Below are 27,786 nucleotides of genomic sequence, written 5' to 3' on the forward strand. Positions count from 1 at the left end.
AATTTTAATTTAAATAAGCAAAAATAATACAAAACAATTAAAATAAACAAACTCCAATCGAGTCTTTTTCAATGCAATCTAATAATATAAACATCGTTTTAAATTAAAAATCTGTACATGGTCTTACAATATTCTTACAATTCCTTAATATAAAATTTTTTCTTTCTGTGTAATACGCTGCGAGTCATTTTTATCAAGAATTAACAAAGTCATAAGAAAATTCTGGAAAAGTAATCGTGAACAAAAAGAATTAATATTAATTATATAAAAATTAGTAATATGATAATGTACCTTAATAAATATATTAAGAGTCCAATAATACACAACGAGAAAAAAATGTAGACTGTAGTCCATTTCGTGGTACAATATAATAGTCTTTTTATTTTATAAGTTATTATAAGCAAATTTGCAAAGGTAACAAGCATCTGACTTGCACGATATCAAATAACGAAATGTCAAGCAGAAAAATATTATCGAGAACGAAAAACGGAAAAATAGGGAGGAAAAGAACAAAATTTATTTATTTTATTTTATATTTGTAGTCGAAATTAGATGTTAAATTGTGATATAGTCGAGCTTCACATTCTGAAAGATAATTAATTAATGAAAATTAAAATGTTGCAATAATTGTAACAGATCATTTGGGATGCTTTAGGGAAGTAACATGAAGTGTGGAAAATAATAAATTATTTGCTGTTAATAGAAATTGAAGTTAATAGTGAAATATATCTTATCCTTTCATGAATATAGTTATAAAGCGTGTAAAAGTTACTGTTTAATTTAACGAATAATGCTTTAAATTTTTATTATAAAGCACATGAAAGAAATATTTTAAATACTGTTTTTTTTTGCATTCATAAAACTCATCAAAATCAGAAGTAAGTATGAAAAGAAGAAAAAGAGAAAAAAAAGAATGCGGAAAGAGATATTTGCATTCTTTTCATAGAACTAGATTTGAAATTTTTACGCATGAGACATAAAAGTCCGTTATAATAAGAAAGTTTCACCATTGGATAGATGAATGTAAAGTTGTGAAAAGTTGAAGAGAAACATGGATGAAGATTGGAAAAAGGATAGTGATAAAATAGTTATTTATGGTTTAAGTCTTCTATTGACCGTTTTATAGAGCAATCGAATTTGGCATCGTTTCAGCATGTTATTTCTTCATTTGCTCATTGCATTCATTGTTGAATACGCATCTTATCTGATCAATGTCGGCATCCGTTTTACACATGATTTTTTATTCATTTTACCTTTAGCAAATAAAAAAAGTTTAGACTATAAGTTTAATACTAACGAAACTATTTTTTTGCATATATGATATACAGGATACGTCACCAAAATTCAAATCAAACAAACAATTTCTTTAAACAAAATGAAAAATTAAATATTACAAAAAATCCTTTTACATGGCACTTGGGGGATGTATAGCACAATTATTCGATATATCCTCCATTGAATGACGGCCTCTATTCTCGGTCTGAAGCGTTCGCACACATGCTGTAATATACCGCTGTCCATGCCGACGAATGCTGGCCTCAATAGCGGCCTCCTTAATGACGTCACATTGGGATGCCGAGACTTCTTTGTAACTCTTTCAACTACGCTCCATATGTAGTAGTCCAAGGAATTTAAATCTGTTGGGAGGCCAGAATTCCTTGGACCAAAACATATCGACGTTGTCTGAGAGCCAATTTTGAATCAAATAACTCGTATGTACCGTCCTGCTGAAAAACATATGGCCTTCTGGACGCCACAGTTTCTATCCACGGCTTCACTATATCCAGAACGCGCAACGATTGCCCTCATCCGAAATCAGTATTTGAACCCTTTCAATGACTGCGAGGATCCTCGCGGTGCGTTCTTCCGAGTGACTCTTCCTTGCTGGCATACTGGAACTTTCGTTGGACTATTCTAAAGCCATATATTTTGCCACAATGTCATAAACGATTAATCTCGGAAATCCAAAGAACCGAATTATTTCCGTTATTGAACGCCCAGCGCAAAGGCCTTTGATTATACTCCGCACTTGGTTTCAATATCACGGCCATTTAGAGAATATGACTGTTTACCAAAAGCATCAGGCTTTCTCAGACGCCAACAATACCTTTGGCGGAGGCATAATATAGCGAAAAATTTAAATTGAAATTTGTCCGGATTTTGGTGACGCCTGTACCCTGTATATTATACATATAAATAGTATAGACTAATAATTTTTATATAACATGGTATATACAGAATTGAAAACATTATTTTATAAAAATAATGCATTACCATTGCTATTATTTTTTGAAAAGTAACTTATTATCGTTACTTCTTGTTAATTTCAAGAAATAATGCTGTTATCGTTACTTAGAAAGTAATAATTGTTACTTTTTTTTAGTTACTTTTATGTAATTATATTTATCGCGTTTAATAGATCGTCGAATTAAAGCAATAACGATGTTTCTCTTATCAGGTTCCATTGACTCGAGATTTATTTTCGACGAATTGAGTAATTACTGCGAGAATTATGAGAACTCCGATAGGAAAAGGAATATTAACTTAATACAGAGTGAGATAAATGAATAAAAGGGAATAAAAGAAAATAGGATGTTTCTAATATTCTTGAATATTAATTATTTTTCAATAATGTTAGATTTAATTAACAATATCTGTATATATATATATATATATATATATATATATATAAAATTTAGAGTGAGTAAATAAAGAAATTATTTGAAGCAAATGTAACTCTTTATGTAAATTTCTCGAAATTTTAGTTCTCTCCCAATGAAAAGTCCGCGAGGCTTCAGTTGGTTCATACGTGATCGCGTGTACAAAACTTCCGGCGAGGATCGAGCACGAACAATCGACACGACACGCTCGCAATCAACGTGTCGTGATGATTTGTATGATAAACGATGTCATGTGACGATATCTTCTGTGACGATATCGTTTAACATATCCTACGTACTACATTTTTTTTATATTATAAAAGTAATGTTAAATTTTATTTTTTCGGAATAACAAGAATCAGCTCTTATAGTTATTCCAATCGTATTTAGAATAAATCTCTCTCTCCCTTCCTCTTTCTCCCTTCCCCCCCCCTTTCTCTCAGATATAATAACATTTGGAATGTATCAAAATTTGAATTTTTAATTTTGACACTATTAGTAATCACATTTGATAATAACATATTAATTTATAACTTTAAAGATTTCTAAACTATTAATGTAGAAATTCATGGAAAAGCAATTTATAAAAAAAAATTAATTCTTTTCATAACACTTTTCGTGCCATATGAATCATCAGTGACCTATTGACCCACACAAGACTTTGCATTCAAACTGTTTGATATTTTGATTATAAGAAATGTAGTTATAAAATATTTTTTATATTATACGTGGATATATAATTATAATGTTTAATACAATATTAGATCTTCTTTATAATATTTTTATAATTTTTTAACTGTTATAAAATACATAGTATTTAACAAAAGTATCTTAAGTCAGCCGTAACCCACGCAACGTGATAATTAAGTTGCTAAAAATTAATCCGATGCCACTGAGTGTGTTAATAAATGAAGGAAAAATTTATTGTTAAATTACGCTTTAGTTAGTTTGAATTTTTTATTATTACATTTCTTGAGTATTACCATCTCCATTATCTTTAATATTGTCGATATCATCTTTACTGTTGTTATCACAAGAAGACTCTCCTAAGGGAGGTTTATCCCTATTAACTTGATTTGTGCATGCACACGAAGCTGCGCTTTCTAAAATGGATAGTGACAGCCTTTAAAATCGAGAGTCACATCGAGATTGGTAATCTTCAAACAAATTAAATACGGACAATCAAGTACGTTCCTGCGGGAAATGTCAGTAATTTGCGCATTTCAAATATTATAATATTAACGCTGCCTAGTCTCGTGAGTGAACATTAAATAGATATCGATTTATTAAACGAACGAATGGTCAACAACTAGGAAGTTTTGTTTCTTTCCGTTATCACAAGTGTATCTTTTAACTTTTTAAAAAACAATATTTATCATGAAGAAATAAATCAAGATGATATCTTTGGAAATAAATTTTTTTGTTTCTTGCGAATCATCAAATTAATATTTAGGTATATTTAATCATTCAATACGATTAATTTCCCTATTATTTGTGATATCGTGAACGATTTATTCGTTTACGCATGAGAAAGTATTGCTAGTGCTCAGGCATCGAAGAAATTACGTTCATTCATGATTTTCGCAATGAATCAATACGATGCGTGCACTAGCCAGTGAGGTACAACGCGCGCGCGCACAAAGCGACATGCATACATATGCAGTGGCGCATCGCGAAAGGATGCAAAGGTTGTTGCTCGTATACCGCAGCATGGTTTGAAAGCCCGTTATATTCTCCTTTAATGCCGCAGGTGTTTTTAATGTGCAATTCCTTAGGATCGAGATATTTAAAAATCTGTTGAAAAACAAAATTTTGTCTTGATAAATATATATTAAAAGATTGATTTACAAGTCATAAGAATATCATAAGATATTCAATATGAATAATCGAATTATTTTCTGACATTAAAAAAGAGAAATTGAATTTAATAATTATTTGTAAATTGTTACATGAAATTAATAAATGTTACATAAAATTTAAGAATCATAATTAATAAAATAGATTAAAATTATAGAAATTAAAGTTAATGTAATTACATCAAATTAAATATAATATTGGAAAGTTTTTAGCATTTTAGACGAATATAGAATTCTGTTTCCATCGATAAAATTACCACTTATATATAACATGTATGTATGTACATCTTGAAACGAGAGTCTAACACGTGTACTCTCATTACGAGACTCACGAGAGTGGGTGGAGCCATCTATTCATTTTAGTGCAAAACAAATTCTTTTATATGTGTCCTCCGATGTGTTTGGTTTTTAAATTTTATTTGTTTTCTTATCAGAGAATTTATATATTATCTATGTGCATCAATAAGTGCATTTATAAATATAATTAACGAGAATTGTATACACAAGTACGTTGCAAACAAAGAAAATTTCATTTTTTAATATTTAATTTATTCGTTTTTTATGAAAGGGAGTTTATTCCAAATACTATTAGTTGAGAAGTAAATTTGGAACTCTTTTTATAAACTAGAAAATCAATTGCGAGATTTGTCTTGATCAAGTAAATAAATAAATTCAAAATCGAGACACAAGATATCTTATAAGACATCTTTTAAACAATTCTTGCAAAAGTGTCTTGTATAAAATGTCTTATATAAAAAGTTTATTCCAAATTTGGATTTTTGTCTAAATTATTTTCTTGATGTTTGTGAAAAATATATATAGTAACGGGATGATAATTAATCAGGCATTGTTTTCGCGTATTATTATACATCATCTGTTCTCGTGGCTCATATAGGACAACATTGAAACCGAGTTCGCCGTTCGCGCCGCAGCGAGCAGAGATAAGACGGGACTAAAATAGCATCGTCCTTTACGGTCGCGACACGACCGACCCTCAACCCTTTGAATTCTCGTTAAGTGCCAGTATTCGCGGAAGTTCCTAAACGAGCAGGATCATCGATCTTTCCCAAAGCTACACGCCATTATCCTCGCAAATTTTGCGATCGTAATTCCGCAGAATAACGTCTCGAATGCTTTTGATATAAGCCGATGATAATTCATTCTGTCTGTTTCTTCTTTCGATCTTTTGCTGCATAACTATTTTTTACGAATATTAAGACAGTGATAAGATTAATAAAGTAAATATTAAATTAGTCAGTCGAGAGATTGTTTATCGAGAATTTGGTTGCAGGATATGCATCGCCAGTAATTCATTACAGTAATATACAATTTCAAGTTTTATCGGGCTTAAAAAAACACCCTTTAGTATTTTGCACATAAAAGGAATTAGAAATTGAACTTTATATATTTTTATGTGAATAATTTCACAATTTAGATTAAATTTATATCAGAAAGAAGATAGAAATCTTATTAAGATTTTGGTTAATTTAATTTTTATTTGAAAATAGTTACATTTATTTAATACAACCAAATAATGTATTTATTTGATATAAATTTTAATCGTGTCAACTGTACATACATTGTTTCTGATACGATCGATTCATCTATTTTGATTGACCCTGTGTTTTCGCGGCGGAAAAGATTGAATTACCAATGTTGGGTGCGTTTTCATTGTTACTTTGTTGCGAGGTCCGATAGATGGCTCGTCGCAGTGCCTTGTTGATGATATACACGTGCATCCGCATGGTCCTCACTCCTCATCTGGACCCCCCACTCTTTGCCTATCAACCCTCGAATCCCACCAGCGACGTCGATGACGTCAAGACGCATTGCGACATATCGTGCTGCCCCGTTTCGCGCTCCCTTTCGTCTTTACGCTAAAGGCGCGCTTTTTAGCTCGCACTTGAACCTGTCTCGTATTCGTTTAAAAAACCATTCAATGAACGGATATTGTATGTACAAATCGTTATATAGATTATTATAGCAATTTGATTGATTTTTTGGATCTGTGAAATGTGCAAATAATACTTTCATTCATTGAAGGCGAAGGTAAATCACTAATAGAAAGTATTGGATTATATATTACAATACTATTTTCTAATAATAATAATAAATATGAAGAATACAAGACAAAATATAAGCATAAAACATAAGATAACTCTAATAACATATACTTTTTAATTTTAATTGAAGCTAATATGCTTTTATTTATTTGTTTCAGGTAAGTGCAGCTACTAAATCTTATTCATATATTGAGGGTGAGTTACATCCTTTTTAATTGTTAATGCGTAAATGTTTCGAAATTTTCTTATAATTTTTCTATATATGAACAGTTTATGTAGAAATTTTTTAGCGAACGAATAGAATTTATATAATTATAATTTATTACATAAATTTGTTACATTTTTTACAAATATAACAAAACATCACTTATATTGAAATTAATTTGATCTGGAATATAATCATATTTGAAAAATCACATATTTTTTTTAATAAACATAATAGAAAATATCAGTAATGCGAGGTAGTAAAACCATCTCGAACTTGCTCGAACTGCGATCGATCGCGCGCCGACTGCATCCGCTAACGTCATCATCGCATACACGTGATCAAATTCTGAGTTTCCTGCTTTCGGTAGAAAATGCGGCGGCAATTTCATACTTACGCGAGCGTATCGCTTGTGATTTTTCTTATAGTCTGCATTGCGCCAGTGCATAAAGTAGATCGGTTGATCTCTATTATTAACATTATTGTGACATTCTTTTTCGTTAATATTTCATAATCAGTCTCTCACGATTCAATCTCTCCGGACTTGGACCAGTCAATTGCTGAATCCTATTAAACATTAATATGAATTGTTGCTAAAATTTAGATTCTTTTGATAGTTCACTACACAATCCTATGTACTGACATCAGCACAAATATAATTTTGTTTTTATTTTCATCTTATGCTATTTATGCACCATGAATCATTGCCGATAATCGACAATAAATGAAAGATCAAACAAAGTTATAAAATTATACAAATCAAGATATTTAAAAGCTGACTCGAAGAGTCATCTATATTCGTATATTTTAATTAGTGTTGGAATTCGTCATGTCAGGAATGTATAAAATGTATCACACTTTAGGAAGTTATTCCTATTTGCATGGTTCATACTCAATTGTTCGCATCGAGGTTCGCATAAAAAAAAAATGAGAGAAATGATCCGCGTTAAATGCGCTCGATGCATTGCATTTTGTTATCTGAGAATTATATGCTTTTACTTAAAAATGTCACAGTCATATCGTAGAAATAATATTCCGCATCTGATAGTGAAAATATTTTTATAAATGTCATTTGTATATTGAGGGTGAGTTGCATCCTTTAGCAAATAAAAGTTATTTAATGCTGAAATTGTAAGAGGTCGCGATATTTATAGTAAAAAGATGTTGATCGGATACTTTCCTAACTCTGCAACTTCTGGCGAACAGCCGTTGTTTAATCGGTCCCAGGCCAGACATTTTACCTTCGTTTCTAAAATACACTAACTGCTATTCCGCCCACAACTTGAGCGTCGGAATGCATTTTAGGGATCTACAAATATCTTTCAATGAGATCGAATAATTAGATTGTGTATGTACATTAATTTCATTATAATTATATATATAGGTAAAATGTATATATATATATATATATATATATATATATATATATATATATATATATAATATACATATATATGTGTGTCATTTAAAAAGTATCCGCGGTTTTTTCATTCAAAAATTGAACAAAAAACTGCGAATACTTTTTAAATGACCTAATATATATATATATATATATATATATATATACAGGGTTGGCCATATTCGACGGAAAGATCTGGGCAACACTGTAACTTTTGACAGAGATGTTAGATCAAGTAACGACGTTTCCCATGATTGAAAAAAAAAAAACATCTTTCCGTCGAATATGGCCAACCCTGTATATATATATATATATATATACATATACATATACATATACATGTGTGTGTGTGTGTGTGTGTGTGTGTGTGTGTGTGTGTGTGTGTGTACAAATATATATATGTATATGTAATTAATTATGCTTAAAATTCATCGATACTTTACCGACTTGAATTTCAATATTTTCTTATAGTATAACATAAATGGATGAACTTAAAATTTTTCTTGATTTATTATATTAGATCTATTATTAAACACACGTGAATTCATCTTCAAAAGAAATTTGCTATTAAACTTGTTCTTTGAATTCCGTGATGCTAGAATGTTATGACATCCAGAATTTACGTGCCGTTGGCACGATCTACATCGGATATTGTAGGTCACAAGAAAGGGAAAATTGAGAAAGTTCGATATTGTAGAAGTTCAAAACGAGTTAAAAGTTACAAGGCACAGTGTTCATATAAAATTGATAATTTTATTTTATTTATTAGAATCAATTTAATGAAAGTTGTAACTTTTACAGTTTTGCAGTATTTTCAATGCAATATTTTTAATCAATTATCTATCATTTTATCAATAATTTCGTAAAAAAGATCAATATTTCTTAAATGACTATTAATCTTGTATTTTTCGATTGCCTGTCTATATTTGGTGCAATATTATCCCAGTTTACCTCCTTATCTCTCTTGATAGATCGATTCCGCTGTAAATCAAATTAATTAAACCTCATCACGATCTGGTGCACGAAAGCTAAAGTCGATTCTTGTAATTTGGGAGATCTCGTTTGGTGGCCTGGTCCAGTGTCACTCGAAGTAAATTAAGGACGGAAGATATATATAGATAGAAATAGACGAACGGGTAGGGAAAACGAGAATACGAGATGAATGACAAAATCGCGAACTTTTGTAAACGAGTTCCCGCTAATTGAAAATTGTTTTCGAAAGCGGCACGGATAATATTACGTCTTGTTTAAGAGTATTTTGCAATTAAAATATTACTTTTGTTTTTTTAATGATACTTGAATGTACATATATTAGTTTCTCCATAAGATAAGCCAAATTTAATTTTTCTTTAAATAATTGTTTTTCTAATAATTATTATTAAATATCGATAAATGATTAGCATTTAGTCGAAATTCCGCAAGACATCGATTTGGAAACGTAACTAAGGCTCGCGGTGTATTTTTAACATCAGGATGCTCGTCTGTGAAAATGTCTCCACTAGTAGACTGCTTTTTGGAGAGTGTAATCGTGCTTAGTATCATTGCTCGATGGAGAATGCTCGATTTATACACATAACAAAAGACCAATTAAAATTTCTTCTATGCGGAGAAAATCGATTTATGCAGCCGAATCTATGTAACACGATTGAATCTATAATGGATGTTTAATGTGTTAAGTGTGAATAAATTAAGTGAAATTTATACACCATGATTCGTGAGAATTCGATAGCTATGTGTGTTCGAATTTTGATTTATCACCGCAATTAATTTTCGTTAATCTATATGCGCGGTAGTTGAGATAGTTGACGATGAATATGTGTGTGTGAGGATTGAGATGTGACAGTTCATGTCAAGTGGATCGTCGCAAGGTTTTCCTAATTTAAAGTGTTTACTGATTAGAGATCCACTATGCATGCTGGTATGAGAAGTACATTTCTTGGGATGAGGATGTTTCCGCGTCGAAAACGGAAATCACCTGAGCATGGGAAAAGGTAATGATTATATGACACGGGTATTAATTATCCGTTCGGCTCACGAAACACTTGTTTCTAAACAGAACAATTTATAAAGTTATCCAAGGATCGTATTTCATGAAACAGAATTGAATCAATAAACGAGGATCTATTTTGAGCGCAAATTTCTACTTGTGAAATATTATCTGATATGCAAGACAATTATATTAATTCATATAGTAAAACTATATTAATTTATAATACAAACATCATAGATTTAATTTATGTACATGTATATTTTTCATATAAATTACATTTAACAATAACATAAAACAATATTTTTTTAGAAGAGGTTTATTTTGAGCGATAGTATACACTGTTATGAAATCAAGGAAGTAAGACGAAATAGAAAATAAATGTAAAAAGAAAATAGAATACATTACAAAACTAATTATATTTTATTTTATAAATATTATCTAGATGTAAAATATTCCGTGCGAAGATTCAGTCTCAATACTCTAGTTCAATACTGATTAACTTCTTGTCAGTTCAGTATGTGCTAAAAATTAGACACAAATAATTGTCCGTTAAAGTTAACTAGGTTAAATCAAATGTTTTATAAATTTGTTTCTAGTAAGCTCGTGCCATCTGACGTAAGCTCTTGGAAGTCAATAATCAAGCAAACGAAAACTCTTTGCTAAGGATGTCTTGATAGTATTGAAATATTAATATATCTTCTATTCACTATTTATTAATTATTTGTTGCATTAATTTATTTATTTATAATTTTAATAATAATAAACACGAATGATAGCGAGTAAAATTATAAATCACATATGAATTACAATCGATACATTTATATGGATTACAATCTTAGGTAAAAATATAATTTTCTTATTATACTTAATACTGTTTTGGTTGCATCTCTGTGTGCCGCAAACAAAATGATAACATCGTTCTTTAATATTTATGTCTTATTCAGCAATTTGAGAATTGAAAAAAAAGCAGAGAGCAATAAATTATAATACATAGAAGTAGAAAGCGATAAATTGTATAATATTTAACAATAATAAAGGTGATGTATAAAAACTAAAGACAGAATTAAACGTAACGAACTTTTATCAATTCACAAATGTAAAAAAGATAATTAGAAAAAAGAAGAACAATTTAGAAATATGGAGCACAATCTATTTATCACTATATGTTTTTCATTATTTTAGATATATTCACATCATATCGATAAATCAAATAACATATATCATATCAAATAGAGATGAAAGAAATATATTTAAAGTTTCTTTCAGCAGGGCATTGAACAGATTTATTCAATACCGAATTTCAACAAGATGATAATTTCGTAAACTACTCTTAACTGATGATTAAATGTTTGCATTCTGAGGACATTATTGATAAGAGAGGTTTAGGCGACATTTTTTTTGTGATTATGAAATATACATCGTGGAAAACTGTGGGGGCTGTCTTATAAACAATCAATTCTTTCGCAAAGGATTCCGAAACGTCCTCATTATATGCCAACGATGGCTTATAATGTATCGACTTAGTCGAACTCCCGCGAGTAGGTTAAAAACTACTTTTGATGATAATCATTGTTGCATATTCAAGAGACCATGGCCTTCTTTTGAGATTGTGCTACGCGAAATACTTGGAAATGCGTTTATCTAAGAATTCTAGAAAATGATATGAATAATGCTTAATAATAAAATAATAAAATAATAATAAGATAATGATAAAATAATAATAATTTTCCTATAAAATATGAAAAATAAAAAAGAAATTGAAAAGTTTAAATATTTTAAGATGCTTACTATAGTTAATAAAAATTAATAATACTTAAAATAATATGATACTTTTAAGCACGTTTTCGTTTTCTATATAATATATTAATAATTTAAATAAAAAATGTTTTCAAGAATTTTTAAAGAATAACTGATTTTAAACATTCGTTAGCGATTTATATACATGTGACTCGATTATGTTATTACATAGCTTATTGAACTGCTACAAATCGAAGATGAATGCATTATCTTATCGGTGGTACCGGCGCGTTCCAATTCCTGATGCCGAGTCCGGGTTATGCTGCTGACAAGAACGTTCCGCGATACGATACGACATCAGCATGACACGAATACATACGCGAAACCGCGGTAGCGAGTAGAAAGGAAGCGAACGGTCGACCGGCTGACCAACCACAGATACGCCTTCAGCGGTGGTTGCTTGCCATAAGTCGTGCAAGTCATGCACGATGGGCCAGGAGAGAGAAGTCAGTCATACCGACGCCGTGCTACCATTCGCGTCAGTGATTGGTCGAGTTTACGAAAGCTCTTTTTCGATGACATCAAACCCGATTGCTTGCCACGCAAATATACATACAAACGAGCGCGCAAAACTGACTTAGACGAAGGGCCATAAATTTGGGGAAAAGCTCGTGAATACTACATACGTGATATCGTCAGATTGATTTCTCCGTCACGTGACGACGGGTGGGTAGAGGAAATGATCAGTGAAATGTGAGAGTAAAAGTTGCTTGAAAGGGATCTTTGGTTTGATAATGAGTGGTTGATTTGTTTAACGACTGGATGGCATTTTTAAATAGTATGAGTGAGTGTATTTGAAGAAAGAGAACAGGGAAGGCTAAAGTATGAGAGAACAATAGAAAAGAAAAGTTTTCTTTTAGGGAAATGTAGAAAAAAATAGTCATGATCCGATTTGGCACTTCTTTATTTAGAAGAAAGAATTGTTATATGAATAGCTAGTTAAAGTTTAAACTGTTGTTAAATGATACAAGAAGGAAACACATATGTGTAAGATAGAACAGATGATAGCACGTATGTTTGAGATGAGATAAATGATTCCAAAAATGATTTTTTATGAACGAATCCATTTTTCATTTCATTGAATAGTAAATAGTACTTTAAAATAGTACTTAAAATATTTAAGAGACCTTTTAATCGATTATTTGCTTCTGCTCGAGTGTTTGGTCAGATCGCGTTTATCAGACTACATCAAAGAGTTGATAGATCTCTTTGTGAAACTCGTTTTCATCAGTTGAGAGAGAAAGAAAGAGAGAGAGAGAGAGAGAGAGAGAGAGAGAGAGAGAGAAACACTCTAGATAAAAATACTTTTTGTTTGTTTTTATCCTGAATAGGGTGGAGTAATTCTTAACTTTGAACAAATCATATAAACAATCCACACTGGAGGTTTAACGATGTAAAACCGTGAAATTAATAAAACCAAATCGTCCTAGTTGTGCAAAGTTAGCGAGAACAGTTTATCTTTTTAAAGCGTACTATGACTATAACGATCGAAGGTTAAGTTACGAGTTCCACTTACGGAGTGCAGTTAACGCAGTTGACTTTGTACTACTAAGCGTTATCAGTAAATTCAACTTCTTATGCTCTATTTTTTAAAAACAATATAAATGTTTGATCTTATTTAATATTAGGGTTTTTCTTTCGCATTGGAAATCATATGTAACGCTTATATTTTACAAGCGTTTTCAAAATACAAATTGCCAATTTCAATAAAATACATAAGTATTATATATCTGCAGCTGTACTGAATTAAATCTAGTGTTTAAGTTATTGGTTTATTTTTATATAAGCAATATACTTGTGCTATTTTGAATCACCATACAATTAATTTTAACAAATTATTGACGAAGTCATTATGCGTTTATAGTCTCATTAATTGATTTATCTTATTTTGCACCCAGAAATCAATTAGAATTGTTATATTACGAACTCTTCGCACATTGCGGCTTAGTTTTTCAACTTTGTAAAAGTTGTGAACTTGAAAATATTATGTTTTTTTTGTAGTTTTACTTTATTTTTAGACACCTTTGATGTGAAATGCATGATTGCATAGAATAATCGCGTCCGTCTTTGAATCGGGGTTAGCGTGCCAGGTGAACCTCATTTTCTGGTATTGACCAGATGGTCGTAGTGCTTTGCGACACCGCCATCTTGTAACTGTTCGCGGAAGCATATTAGCGATTTTGTTTCCCTTCTGATAGATCAGAAAAATTTAGATAATTTTTTTATTTTGTTAGTTTTTAGCGATTTTTATCGTTAGCGATGTATATTTCTATAATCGTTGAGTGAACCTTCTTAGCATAAAAGAGAAATCTAAAATATACTTCGATCCTCTAACAGAAGAATTGCCGCGAAAGTTTAATGCGATTTTGTAGATGAAACACATTTGTCTTCCGTGATCAAATACAATGGTCACAAGCGAACTTAGGCGGAATAAATTGGCTTATTGCCAATTCGATCAGCGGGCTAAGTCCACGTGTTTTACTCTCGTTGTTACAAGCTTGCCAATTATCGGCTGTCTCATTCTAGAGGTTTTTCCTTTATTCTTGATTTATTCGACAATTGAGATTTTATCTTCATTGTCATCTTCATGTGTTTAATCACGTGTTAATGTTGTGTTACCACCATTCAGCAGTTTGCACTTGAACTGAATATTTCAGGAATGATACAAAAAGTAATTGATTGTTATTAATCGTCATTAATACGATTACAATATGTATATGGCGCATTGTTGTTTATTTAATTGGGAATGTTTCTTTTTGCATAAGAAGAAAGAATTTTTTAATTTTTAATTTAATGCTACTATGATGAATATTAATTTAATTTAAAGATATCACAAGCCCAAACCCTGAAAATAATTTCCCTTCAATTTATTAACTTCTCCTAGTTTATTCTTCTAGTTTATTTTGTATGGTGTGTGTGTGTGTGTGTGTGTGTGTGTGTATTTTTATTTTAATATTTGTATTCAATTTTAATGTCTCTTGTTGAAATAGAAAAACAAAATATTGGCAGAAGAATGCTTGTTTTTAAAAAATTTTCTTTTTAAGATTTTTGAAGATCTTTAATTAATGTAATTTCTGTAATTGGACATTTCTGTAGTTTCTTTCAAATTTATACATCAAGACTTGGTGCAATAAAACAATAAAATAAAACTTTAAAATACTTAAAATTAAATACAGTAAGTTGATATATTAATACCTGAGTAAAAGAAAAAAGCGAGAAAAAATGAGGAAAAGTCATAAACTGTTTACGAATGAAATCATTATTCGTGCGTGGCTACGGAAGGTTATCAGATTGGCGTGTTGGTTTGCTTGCACCTTCCAACTAATCGGGGTTATCCTACTGCCCCTATTCCACTCCAAGTTTTACCCCCCACGATCCTTCTTGACCACCCTTATACTTGTCGGTTCGTTGGCGTCTCGTAGTCTGCAGTGCTGCCACCGATTGCTTCCTTCGAAAATCAGAAACGTCATACCTAGAGAGAGAAGGGTAAAAGGAGATGAGTTTGTAGTGGTACGTTAGAATCGAACAGAATTGAAGATATATATATATATATATATATATATATATATATATATATATATACAGATATATATATAGCGTGTTCAGACGAAGGAATTCAATGCTTTGTCATAACGTTTGGATTTTTCATATCCATTAAGCTTTTCTCGTAACGTCATTATTAATTTTCCAACTGTGTCATCCATGACATATCAATCAGATCCAGATAAAGGTGAATTAATTTTATCGATGATCAAGGCATGTTTTCAGCACATTTGATGATAATTGTGACTGTGACGAATTGTGCGTAATTGTGACTTGATGTTAACATTTTTTTTTTCAATCAAATCATTTTTATACATCAATCTCGTTTCGTTTTTCACGCCGATCAGCCCTCCATCCCTATTACGTTCAATATGCTCAAAACGCCACCACCCTTTCCAAATTTCTGTATATTGTTGCATCGTACTTCACACATGCGCAACGGTGCTGCCATCGCGCGGTAGAAACAAGGGGGCGTATCACACAGGGATGCGAGAGGATGCGAAGGGTGCATCGTATCATGTTAAATGAGTCGGCGTGATCACGGGACGGAAGTAGGATCGCGTCTCGACATCAGTGTTATCGCTGTGCACGTTGTCGCGCGCATCTCCCCTCTCTCGTCAGAGCCACTCTTGATCACCTTGGTGAATTTCCCTTCCCGGTTTTTTTGTCCTCGAACGCGCAGCTCAACCCCTCCCGAAATTTAGATGAGTGGCATGTGCGGGCTAGGGTGAAAGAGACAAATAAATCAGTCAATAGTGACGCGTGCATGAGGTCGGACAAGCCGGCGTGCCGGGTTTCATCCCGGCTACGCGGCGGTACGTCCTTAGGCCCTTCGTCGTGGTCATTTTTGCTGCGTTCGCAGAGCGCATCACGGATCGGTAATAGAATCGAGAGGAACAGGAGCCGTGAGTCGACGCTGACCGAGATCGAGCGGAAGGTGCGCGGAATTGTCGGCAGGTGCAGTCACGGAGATCAGAGAGGTGGAGTCATCGCGGGCGGCGATCATCGCGGGTTTGAATGGGTGGGCCGGGAGCCGGTAAGGTTACCAGGCATGAGCTGAACGCGGTGCCCCAGAGCCACGTCGGTCACGGGGAACGTGCCCTTGGTGAGCCACCAGCATCAGACTGCCGTTGTCATCCTCCGGAGCGATCATCTGGCAGCACCATCCGCTCCTCCGCCCAGCAGCTGCCACCCTCGCCACCGCCGCTCACTTCTCTACATCTCGGCAGCAACAACGGCACTATCTGTGCCGTTATCAGCGGCAATAACAACTCCGCTATCACCACGAATCCGAGCGACGGTAAAGCCAAGAAGGCGGCCGCCATGTCTTCGCCGCCGAAACATCGCAGGGGCTTCGACCCCAACGACCCGACGGAATTTCACCGCTATCGTCGTGTTAAGACGAAGCAGCGGTGAGTGCATTCACCTGTGATATCGATTGTTTCTCTTTCGATCCATTGGAAGGCTGACATTGACAACCGGCTGATATTATCGTGCCTAATCTATTCCTTTCATATTTTGCTAAGATATATATATATATATATATATATATATATATATATATATATATACACATAATTTCCTTTATCCTTCCAATTACTATTCAAATTATGAATTGGCTTTATCTTTCATTTCTTCGGTCTTGTTTTAATATTTATGTGTATACCAGTAAGCCATTTTTGGAATTTTTTATTTCTTTAGAATTTATAAATATTTATGAAATTTACTTTCTCGAGCAGTTTTCTTTTTTATATTAATTTTTACGCATCTTTTTTTTTCCTAAAGTAAATGTTTACAATCTTCATTCTCTTAATTCTCTTCTGGATATATACATATAATTCAATTATTTATTTACCACTAACAATAAAATACGAGCGAAACTGTGTTTTTTTTTGTTCTACTTGTAACCAATCCTTTCAGGAATGCCGATTCAATCGAGGAACTGTCCACGTCGATGTGGAACAGTCGAATCCAATATCCTTCCTCTTCTCTTTCCGTGCGATCCATCGAGTATTCGTCATGATTTACTTGGAATAGAAATGCGGTATTCCCATGTCGAAATATCATAGGAAAATACGGTTATACACGTTCGTTATGACTCACGTGTTTTTATAATATGTCGATCCAATATCTCTTACTGTCGATATCCGTAGTTGTATGCTAATACATGCGTATATCTTTTTCCTTTCATTTTCGATCATTAGATGAAATAAATCGGCTGTGTGTAACAAGTTCTGATATATAATTATGAAAATACGATAGATCGCAGGGATTGAAGCATGATTAAGTATGTAATCTTAATTCCATTCTCCCTTCCCATTCTCCTTAAATTTTTGGCGTTTCCTTTGTCCTTGTCACGCAGCTTCCATTGATGCCGAATGCACAATGTTCACAGAGGCTTTGTATGTCCCACATCGTGTGACCTTCGGCGATGGACACAGACCTCCCCGAGATCCCTCGACACATCCACCAGCACAAGGCATTATAAAACACACACAAGCTTGCGATGTTCGATGTTGGACCGCTTACTGGTTGTACCCCCGCCGCTACAACGCGACGAAAGTACGATCACATGATAAAAAAATATAGTATTCTCCGAAAATAAATTCAGCGAAATCCTTCTTAAAGCACATTATAATATTAGCATGATAATATCATATTAAGGAGCGATATTCTGGATCTAATGTGTAAAATATAGTATATGAATATGTAAAATATAAGTGAACCAATGTACGTGTAATATAGAAACGATATATATAAAATATTAGAGATCAGATACAAAAAATAAATAGAGAATATACAAAATAATGTAATTGAGTTGATTTATAGAATTATAGAGCGATAACGCTGAGTATCAATTAATTTATACCGGGCATCCTTTTCATCCATATATTATTTCATTGATATACAAAAAGGAGAAATAAGTCAAGTATATCTTATGCATAAAATATCGAAATAATGTGAAATTAAAAATCAAAATTATAATTCAATAAAATCGCTCATCTTGTCTCGATCAGAGCTTGGAATGCGCTGCCACGGAATGAAATGGAGACATTTGCACCTTGAGCGAAAGAGCTTTCACGCATTGTCAAATTATCAATGTCTTGGTGCGATGCTGCGTTTTGCAGCGAACAATTCATGAAATGTTTTGCTTGATATATCAACTCCGAAAGAGATTGGCTTCTGCTTGAAGATATACGAGGAAACACCGAGGAAAAATAAAATGATCGCTGTCACCAATCATCTGCCTCCCCTTTTTTATTGCTCATGCTACGAAAATATCCTGCCGTCCTTTATTAAATTGTATGTTTCAGCTAGTTTGCCAGCGTATTCGAAACCGATAATTGATTAATTTATTAATTGAAGAATCAAATATAAAGGTGCAATAAAAATATACCATATGCATGAAATTATTTTATTTTTATGTCTTTGGTCATTTTAGGATTCGAGCCAACGTTATTAAAATATTCCCTTTATATATATATGAACAATTGCTTCTTCAATTACTATGATTTTATTAATTTGAAGGCATCAGTGGTGCGTTATTCGTTCCAAGCATACGTTTGCACTGCGAGAACGCGCATGCATTATCCTACCGAGAGTTTGCACGTGAGATGTAATAAAATGATGTTGGTGCAAATATAATTATTTGCGCGAGTATGTTTTGCAAAATTATCAACACTGTGATAAGTTCTTACTTATCATATTTTTTAATATTAAAGACATTACGGTAAGAATAAAATAAAGATGCAAGAGATATATTACAAGCTTTATTTTAAATGTCAACTTAATTTCTTATGTTCTCACAATATACGTATTATATGTATTATGTATTCAAAAATAATTTATAATTTTGCTTAGAAACAACTATATTGAGATGCTTACGTCTCTTTTTATACATTGAGATTTAAGTAAGAAAAAAAATTAATCTATTCTTTGAGAAATCATTCTGCTCCTTCTAGATTTTAGAAATCGTTAACTGCAAATTGTGTAAGTACAAATAAAGAAAAAATAGAAAATACGTAAAAAATATATTCAAAGTTTGTTGGAAATTTTTTCTTTGTGCTAATTCTAAGTTCTTTTTATCATATCAAACATAAAATAGTTCTATATATACAAAATAATGTAATTGAGTTGATTTATAGAATTATAGAACGATAACGCTAAGTATCAACTTAATTTATACCATCTTTTTCATCCATACATTATTTGATATACAAAAAGGAGAAATAACATATACATAAAGTTCTATCATAATATCATCTCTCTTCATGAAAATTATCACAAATTATTTCTATTGACTTTCTTATTGTTTAATACGTATATATAAAAATCAGATTATATAAAAATAGCATTGATATAGCTTGAAGGAATTTAAGTTTGCACTTTGAATATAACATTACATTTTGATATTTCAGAATTTTTATATATATATATATATGTGTGTGTGTGTGTGTGTGTGTGTGTGTGTGTGTGTGTGTGTGTGTGTGTGTACATATATAAATGGAAGATTATTGCTAGACAAAGCATATTAGATTTTCATTATCAAAAAATTTCAGAAATCTATTTTTTTTTATTTTTTTTTTTTGCGGAAAATTATAAAATATATATTCTTTTTTAATATAAAATAACCTTGAATGTTTTTTCTCAAAACATAAGTTATGTACATTCATTTCATAATTACATTAGTAGAGTTGACATGAAAACAGACTAACAATCAAAAACAATATTTGTGCAATTTACGCTTTGTGTAACTTCAAGGAAACTGTTCACAAAAATAAATAAGTTTGCCAATATAGACGTGTCAGACAATTGTTTTGAAGTTGCATAAGTTTTTCCAATGTTTTACTCTTTTCAAGATTATTAAAATCTACAAGCTGTTGAAGTTTACATATATGAGATATGAGTTTAATGAATTTTAAATTTGATCCAATATTATCAATTAGTATAGTTTCAATTTAATATTATGCTGATATTTAAGTTTTTTATGTTTTACTTATTCACATGAAATTATACAGGGTGTCTGAAAATAATCGCCAAATATTTCATGGGCAGGTAGAGAGGACTAAACTGAGTCGAGAAGTTCTCTACCATTTTGCAATTTTCGCAATAGTTAACAAGATATTAATTACTAAAAATTGCCAAATATTGGTCTTGAATAATTTTTTATTCAAAAAATTCTCAGAACTTTATGAGAAGAAAATAAATGATTTTTGTCTCTTGCAGTTTTTCTATAAAGTTGATAGTATTTGAATAAAAAATTATTCAAGACCAATATTTGGCAATTTTTAATAATTAATATCTTGTTAACTATTGCGAAAATTGCAAAATGATAGAGGACTTTTCGATTCAGTTTAGTCCTCTCTATCTACCCATGAAATATTTGACGATTATTTTCAGACATCCTGTATAAATGTTTAAATTAGAATAACATTATTTAATCTCACTGAATTCTCACTAAAGGAATAACATGTTTTTTTTTATATTATATATCGTTAAATTTCTCGTATTTTATCTATTGCATCGTATCACGATTACTCCAACGGACAATTTTCTTGCTTTATATATATATATATATCTTTTATATCCATCAATACGTAAATTAAATCTTACGCAAGTTTCAACTTGAATTTGGAGCAAAAGAAATAATCATTTCATTTTACATTTTAGTTGTTAACTTTATTTATTTATTTATTATATTATTAAATTTATTGTTTTAATAGATTCTTCTCTGCACGAATTCTTTATTTTTTATCTTTGTATTAATATATCAAGTCACCAAATAACTAAATTTTTTTTTAATCTTGATATTTCTGATATCATTTTTTTATTAAAGGAATCTTTAAAATATTAATAAAAAATAATTAAATTAAATTAAACTTAATTAAATTAAATTTTTTTTCTGAAAAATATTTAAAATATTAATAATATGATTGTATATAGAGTATCAAAGTATTAGTACGATGCTATAAATAATTAATTAATTAAGAGAACTGTTAAAACATTTTATATGAAAAATTCAACAAATAGAAGATACGCGTAAAAATTTATATATTAGGTGTTGGAATTAATTCGTAGCGTTTTACAAGTGATGGGAAATACTTTCATTAATGTATTTTTTAATGCTCATGTGAAATAAATAACATTCTTTCATTAAAAACGCTACGAATTAATTCCAACACCTAATATATATACATATATAAATAATTATACAGACTATATAATGTAGACACATCAATTCTGAAAATATATATTCTTTGATAAATATGGAATCGATTTTTTTTTAGACAATACTTAGGATGAAAAATTAATCCTAAAGTTGTTTAACAAAGAAAATTAAAATTTATTGTCCGCCACATAAATGTTTAATCAAGATTAATAATATCAAATAAAATGACATTTATGTGAAGTTTACTCAAATATAAACGTATATGAGATTACTTACATAAGCACGTGCTCTGTACGTAACAAGTTATATCTCTTCGCGTCCCTGAACATTTGAAAGCCCTTTAAAAGCTTTTGCCTTCTAAACTATATTGATGAAAGGTATGCAGGGCTGACAGTAAATGGTTTTCTGTCTTGGAGCTTTCAAATATAACTCTCTTTATCAAAAGCTGATCGTGAAATAAGTATACATAAAGAAGAAAGGTTTATTGACATAGTTAACATACTACATTTTATACTGCCGTAGCATGTAGCGCTGTTGATTTTACTATATTATCAAATAATATAATTGGCTATATAATATACAATAGGTTTGTCATATAATATACAATAGTTTGTTCGTAACAGTAAAATTCTTTTCTTTCTGTATAAGAAAGATTATAAAATATTTATATAAAAATGTATATAATATTAATTAACATCTTAAATAATGACATAAAATTTAATAAAGATATCTTTGTATGATTTTATTTGAAATAACAGAATTAGAATTTTTCTTAAAATGACTTATAATAAAGAGTTTGTACATATTTTTGTGTTTTGGGCTTTAAGGATATTGTAGACAAAGTTTACTATTTATAGATGGCACGAAATATATACCTATAGTATTCCTCATTCAATATCTTCTGTTTTTTAAAACGCTTGAAATGATTATTACATATTTGTAATTTTTTCTTTGTTATTTATTTCCTGATGTAAAATACTAAGAAAGAATACGAATATGTTAAAGCAAAGAGTATATACAAATACAACTTACTATTCATGTCCATTATATCATCAGTAGTATAAATTGATCGTATTCGATGCATCTATGTGTAAGGAGTTTTTAATTATTGATTGTTATTTGTCATTAGAAATAAGACTATGATTAATTTTTAACAATCAAGTTTAATTCATTAACGGTTGAAAGATTTAGTGATATTAAATTGCTTGTCAATTTAATTTGCGATATTACTACAGTAGTTCAGTTGCGTCTTTAAGTCCGAAAAACCAAATCGGCGCGCAAATCAAATGACTACGTATATATGTAGTATATAAGTTCATATGGAAATTATTTAAACATTTAAGATCCAGTTTCGACCGTTATGAGCTTTAACTCTTACTTGTTGTATATTCATATTATACGATCTTATTAAATTGTTTATTATTGAAAGTTTTAGTGTTTGTAAGACTTATAATTTATATCAAGTTCTTTAGATTGTTAAGATTCTTTGTAGAATCTTCCTGAGATTTTTTGAGGTAGAGAAGTTTGTTTTTAGCCAAATTTTTATATTGTATTACAATATTACTTTATATTGTAATATATAAATATTATTTTATATTGTATTATAATATTGTATTACAAAAGATATAGATTGATTGAATTTGATAATCATGGAATATCTTTTTATTTTTACTCGCCATGTTGATCTGTTGATATACTAGTGATGTAATTGTAATTATGACGGTCTTCTTGGTTAAGTTAGAGTGGTTGGCACATTGTCACGTGTCACAATCAATCTCCAGACAACAAGTGTCTAAAATCAGATCATAAAATGTTCTTTGCGTTTAAAAGATGACTTAAAGACGTCTTACGTCATAATTTTAGACGTTGTGTTGTTTGGGTCAGTTCTTGATATATCGAGAGAACTTCTGTGAATCTTTTCGCGAATCGGTAAAATATTCGCATTGAAACACGGAATGTGCAGTTTCATAAACATAAATTAATAATTTTTATTACAATATTTTTATGTTTATCTTTGATAATTAAGTATTGTATAAAAATTAAATAATTTTATGTGAAAAATTTTAATCATTTAATATCATACATTAAATATTAATTTAAAAAAAAAAGAATAAATTTATCTAAAAAATATAGAAGATTTGATATATATATTTTTAAATAATTAATATATTAGGTGTTGGAATTAATTCGTAGCGTTTTACAAGTGATGGGAAGTACTTTCATTAATGTATTTTTTAATGCTCATGTGAAATAAATAACATTCTTTCATTAAAAAACGCTACGAATTAATTCCAACACCTAATATATTGTAGCAATATGTAATCTCACGTATAATATATACTCGAAAAATATCTGTTTATATCAAACTGATTGTTTAATTTACAATTAGTATTTAAGTTTTATAGGAATAAAATAGTTCAACATGTGGTTTATTGGTAATAGTATTTATGATATCTGTATCATGGTATATAATGTATCATATCTATATAATGCGTAGAACCACGCGTCGAATTTAATCACAGGTTAGTGATAGTTATAATTATAAATTTTTATAATACTTTTTGATAAAAAATTTAATCATTATTTTATTATAATTTGTTAGGTTTTATTTTACAAATAGAAACCTTGTCCTTTAAAAATGATTTAAATATGATTATATTTGCAATTACAAATAGGATTTAATAATAAATTAAATACAATATTTAAATATTATAACGATTTTTATATTTTATTCGATTGAGATTTCTTCAGATTTTTGTTATTTTAATTTTTTTGCATCGTCGAGTTGATAATGCAGTTTCAACTCCGACGATACAAAAGATCAAACTTTAAAATTACCGCGGAGCTTGCGGAACTTGCAACGTGGTTATTTAGCTTCTGAAGTTGTCCGCTGGATGGCGTACATACATAACATTTCCGTTTATTCTTTGTCATCTGACATTGAATCTGACTGAAAAATACTGAAAAATTTTTTCTGCATAAAGGAAGTTAAACATTTTGTTCTCTTATAATTTAGATTAAAAAATTCTTAACTTCTCCTAACTGAGATGCACATGAAATTATACTAAATCATACTATACTAATTATTTATTTAAATGTAATATAATGTAAAAGCTATGACAAGCGATATTTTAGTACTGAACCTACATAATGGAAAAATATATATTATAATGAAATATAAATTTCACTCTGCAGATCTATATCATTCGATTAGGTTCGATCGTGACGTATTTCCTAAGATACGTTGGAAATTACTTCGATTATTCTAAGTCGAGTAGGAATATCCTCTGCGGCGAGGCATTGGTGCTTAAAATTAGGAAAGTCTAGATAGCTATTAAGTATTTATAACAATTTGTCGTTTAAAATAACTTATCGATAAAATTTGTTTTTTTACTTAAACTTTCTTTGAAGAACTTTGAATATTTTTAATAAGTTGAAGGTTATTATTTAATAAAAAATATTCTGTGTCTAGACAGATTTAAGCAGAGATTTAATGGTTAAACAGCTTTTCGCTTTTATGTGATATTTACTTTTACTCTGAACTTCAGAAGGGTCGAAAGCTCTTTTCGCAGAATTTTTTGCTTGGAAATAGAATGAGGGTTGCGAATGTTTAGTCGAAAATCACGTATTAAAATTTACAATACATAAAAGTCATTTTAAAACCAAAGACTGTTTTTACTCCGTTTTCTGTAGAATCTATTTAATAAGCTCGTCTTGGATATTGAATTGTACCATTGATGAACAATATTTTCTTTGCAACAATATTCTCGTTCGATTAATTTAATTACGATCTACGAATACTATAAGGAAATCTTCGACATTACAATGAATCAAATAAACTTCGAAAGCTTTCGCAAATCAATGAGTTTAAATTTTATTTATACAAAATCATGTTCTATCAAATTATTTAGTTCTCATTCAAATTTTTATCTCGTTTAGATTCCGATTTAAATGTCGAAATTATATATATGTTTCAAAAACAAAATTATCATTAGTGTGAAAGTGAAATTATTCCAATTTTTTAATTATTTATATATATAATATAAAATATATTTATGATTTAGTGCGCGAAGACTGAATAGTTGAAATTCTTTTATATGTATATAATTCTAAAGATTATTTTCTTTCTGTTAAAAACCCGTAATTAATCCTGTTACATTTCTTAGTATTTTCGATAATGAATTAATCTATATAATTCATATTGTTTTTAACAATATTCTATATATAGAAGAAATATAGTTATACTACTTTCCATTTCTATCCGAAACTATAACAGTTGCTGGAAGTAAAAGAATGAATATCTTCTAAGAGACAAGAAACAAACAGATGACTTAAGAATAATGACAATTACAAATTATATTAATGAAAGAGGATTGAGCTGAGGAAAGGGAAGTTGGGACACTGAGAATCCCTAAAATGACTGTCAAAGAAACATTTGAGGATAATACGCGAGCTACTGGTCGGGGCGGGGGTGGATATCGACTTCGATGGCCGCGAAAGCCCACGCACGAGCAGCAGCACGAACGGGCTGCGGATGGGGTGGGGTATGGGATAGGTAGGTAGGTAGAGAGAAGGTGGATTTCACCTACTTCTCTCTTCCGTACAAACACATATCCGTTCGCATACACATACACACACAAGCGTACTTGACGATCATGGTCAGGGTATGCTACGTGTATGTGACATGCAACACACGCGCGCTCGCGCATACACGCGACATGAATAGGGGTGCACCGCGCAACCAACTCTAACTCCTGAAAGGGTGAGGGGACAGAGGTTTCGCAGTCACGGTGGCGCCTCCGCAGAACGCCGCGGCGGTTCCTGGCGGTGTTCCTCGACCGGCGCCTTCCACTGTATCTTTGCCACCCGGACGTCCCACCGGGGGTCGCACCCGATCTCTCACCCTACGTAGACCATTCGTGGACACCACGCACGGTCTGTCCGTGCGGTTCGAGACGGGAGTGTTACGTCGAAGCTCTCAAAGTTGCCGCCTAAACGCGTATCATCGCGTCTCTCTCCCACCCATCTTTCGTCTCCCTTTCTCTTTCTTTCGCCTTCTCGTTTTTTCCGTTCCTCCCGCCACCACATATCCGGCCGCTACTGGCGTCCTGACACGCACTACTCGGTGATTCAGAAACCCACCGGACTCGCTACGGCTCGAAACGTGTTCTCTTCGCGGACCAGTCTACTCCGCGGAGACTCGGGTAGTGTGATCTGTGACAGTGATCGCTCACACTCCCCTCTCTTTTTACTGGCTCGAACTCCTCTTCTACCCACCTGCTTCTACCCGGTGCTGCTTTAGGCGGCACGCACTCTCCGTTTGCTAGTGATCGACAAGGTTACGCAAGGCAGTCGCAGCAACGTGGTTATCGAGGTGGACCCGGCCGTAACTGAGAATAACATATCGTGTGCCATTATTGGTGTTTCAATTTTGTGATTCAATTTTAATTTAGGTTCTCCTCATCATCGCAGTTTGTCCTGTTCTAGAATCCCGGTTTATGTAAATCGGAAATCCATGAATTTGTTAATAGAATGATAAACGTGATTTAGACAGACTTATACACATGATGCGAATGGACTGATGGACCCGCCTGGTTGGCGGGCATAATCACGTTTCCGTTGTTGTTCGTTTTCAAATATGAAAATATATATAACGATGTCGAGTTTATTATATAAAACGACGTGTTGAAAATAATTGAAAGTAGGTAATTAATTTCTGATATTTAAGAATTTTTTTTAATTGAAGGAATTTTTTATTATTTTATTATTATATTATATTTTTTGAATCTCCTTAGTTAATCTATTTGAACATATGTTTACTTTATTATTAATAATTAAATTTAGGCCCAAATAAATATGTCAATACAATGAAAAAGACTTTCAGAACCAACACAAGTTATTAGTGTATATACAAATTTATGTTTATTTACCGAGTAAAATTTATAAATTATAAACGTTTTATTTTACTTATTTTACTTTTTCTACTTTATTATCTTTTAATATACGCAAAAATATGCGTTCGACATTGAATGATTCAGTGGTCTGTAAACATTTATTAATCAAAAACTTTACATTTAAAGATTTAGATCGCCTTCATATAAAAC

At 31.2% G+C, this 27,786-nt stretch overlaps 1 protein-coding gene across 27 annotated transcripts in view; it reads left to right on the plus strand.

Moving 5' to 3' along the window:
• shaker (potassium voltage-gated channel protein Shaker) overlaps positions 1-27,786 on the plus strand; it is a 120,780-nt gene that overhangs the window by 24,614 nt on the left and 68,380 nt on the right. For 10 of the 27 annotated variants that reach the window (XR_015548122.1, XR_015548121.1, XM_087415559.1 and 7 more), the window contains one exon: positions 10,083-10,174. Coding sequence is in view for 10 of the 27 variants with exons in the window: in XM_087415559.1 (XP_087271685.1) it covers positions 10,083-10,174 (92 nt within the window). In the remaining 17 variants the exon portion in view is untranslated. The other 17 variants (XR_015548123.1, XR_015548124.1, XR_015548126.1 and 14 more) reach the window with 11 other exon arrangements.

This window comes from Acromyrmex echinatior, chromosome 18 (genome assembly GCF_024713525.1).
Source record: "Acromyrmex echinatior isolate Ae372 chromosome 18, ASM2471352v2, whole genome shotgun sequence".
NCBI classification, from domain to species: domain Eukaryota; kingdom Metazoa; phylum Arthropoda; class Insecta; order Hymenoptera; family Formicidae; genus Acromyrmex; species Acromyrmex echinatior.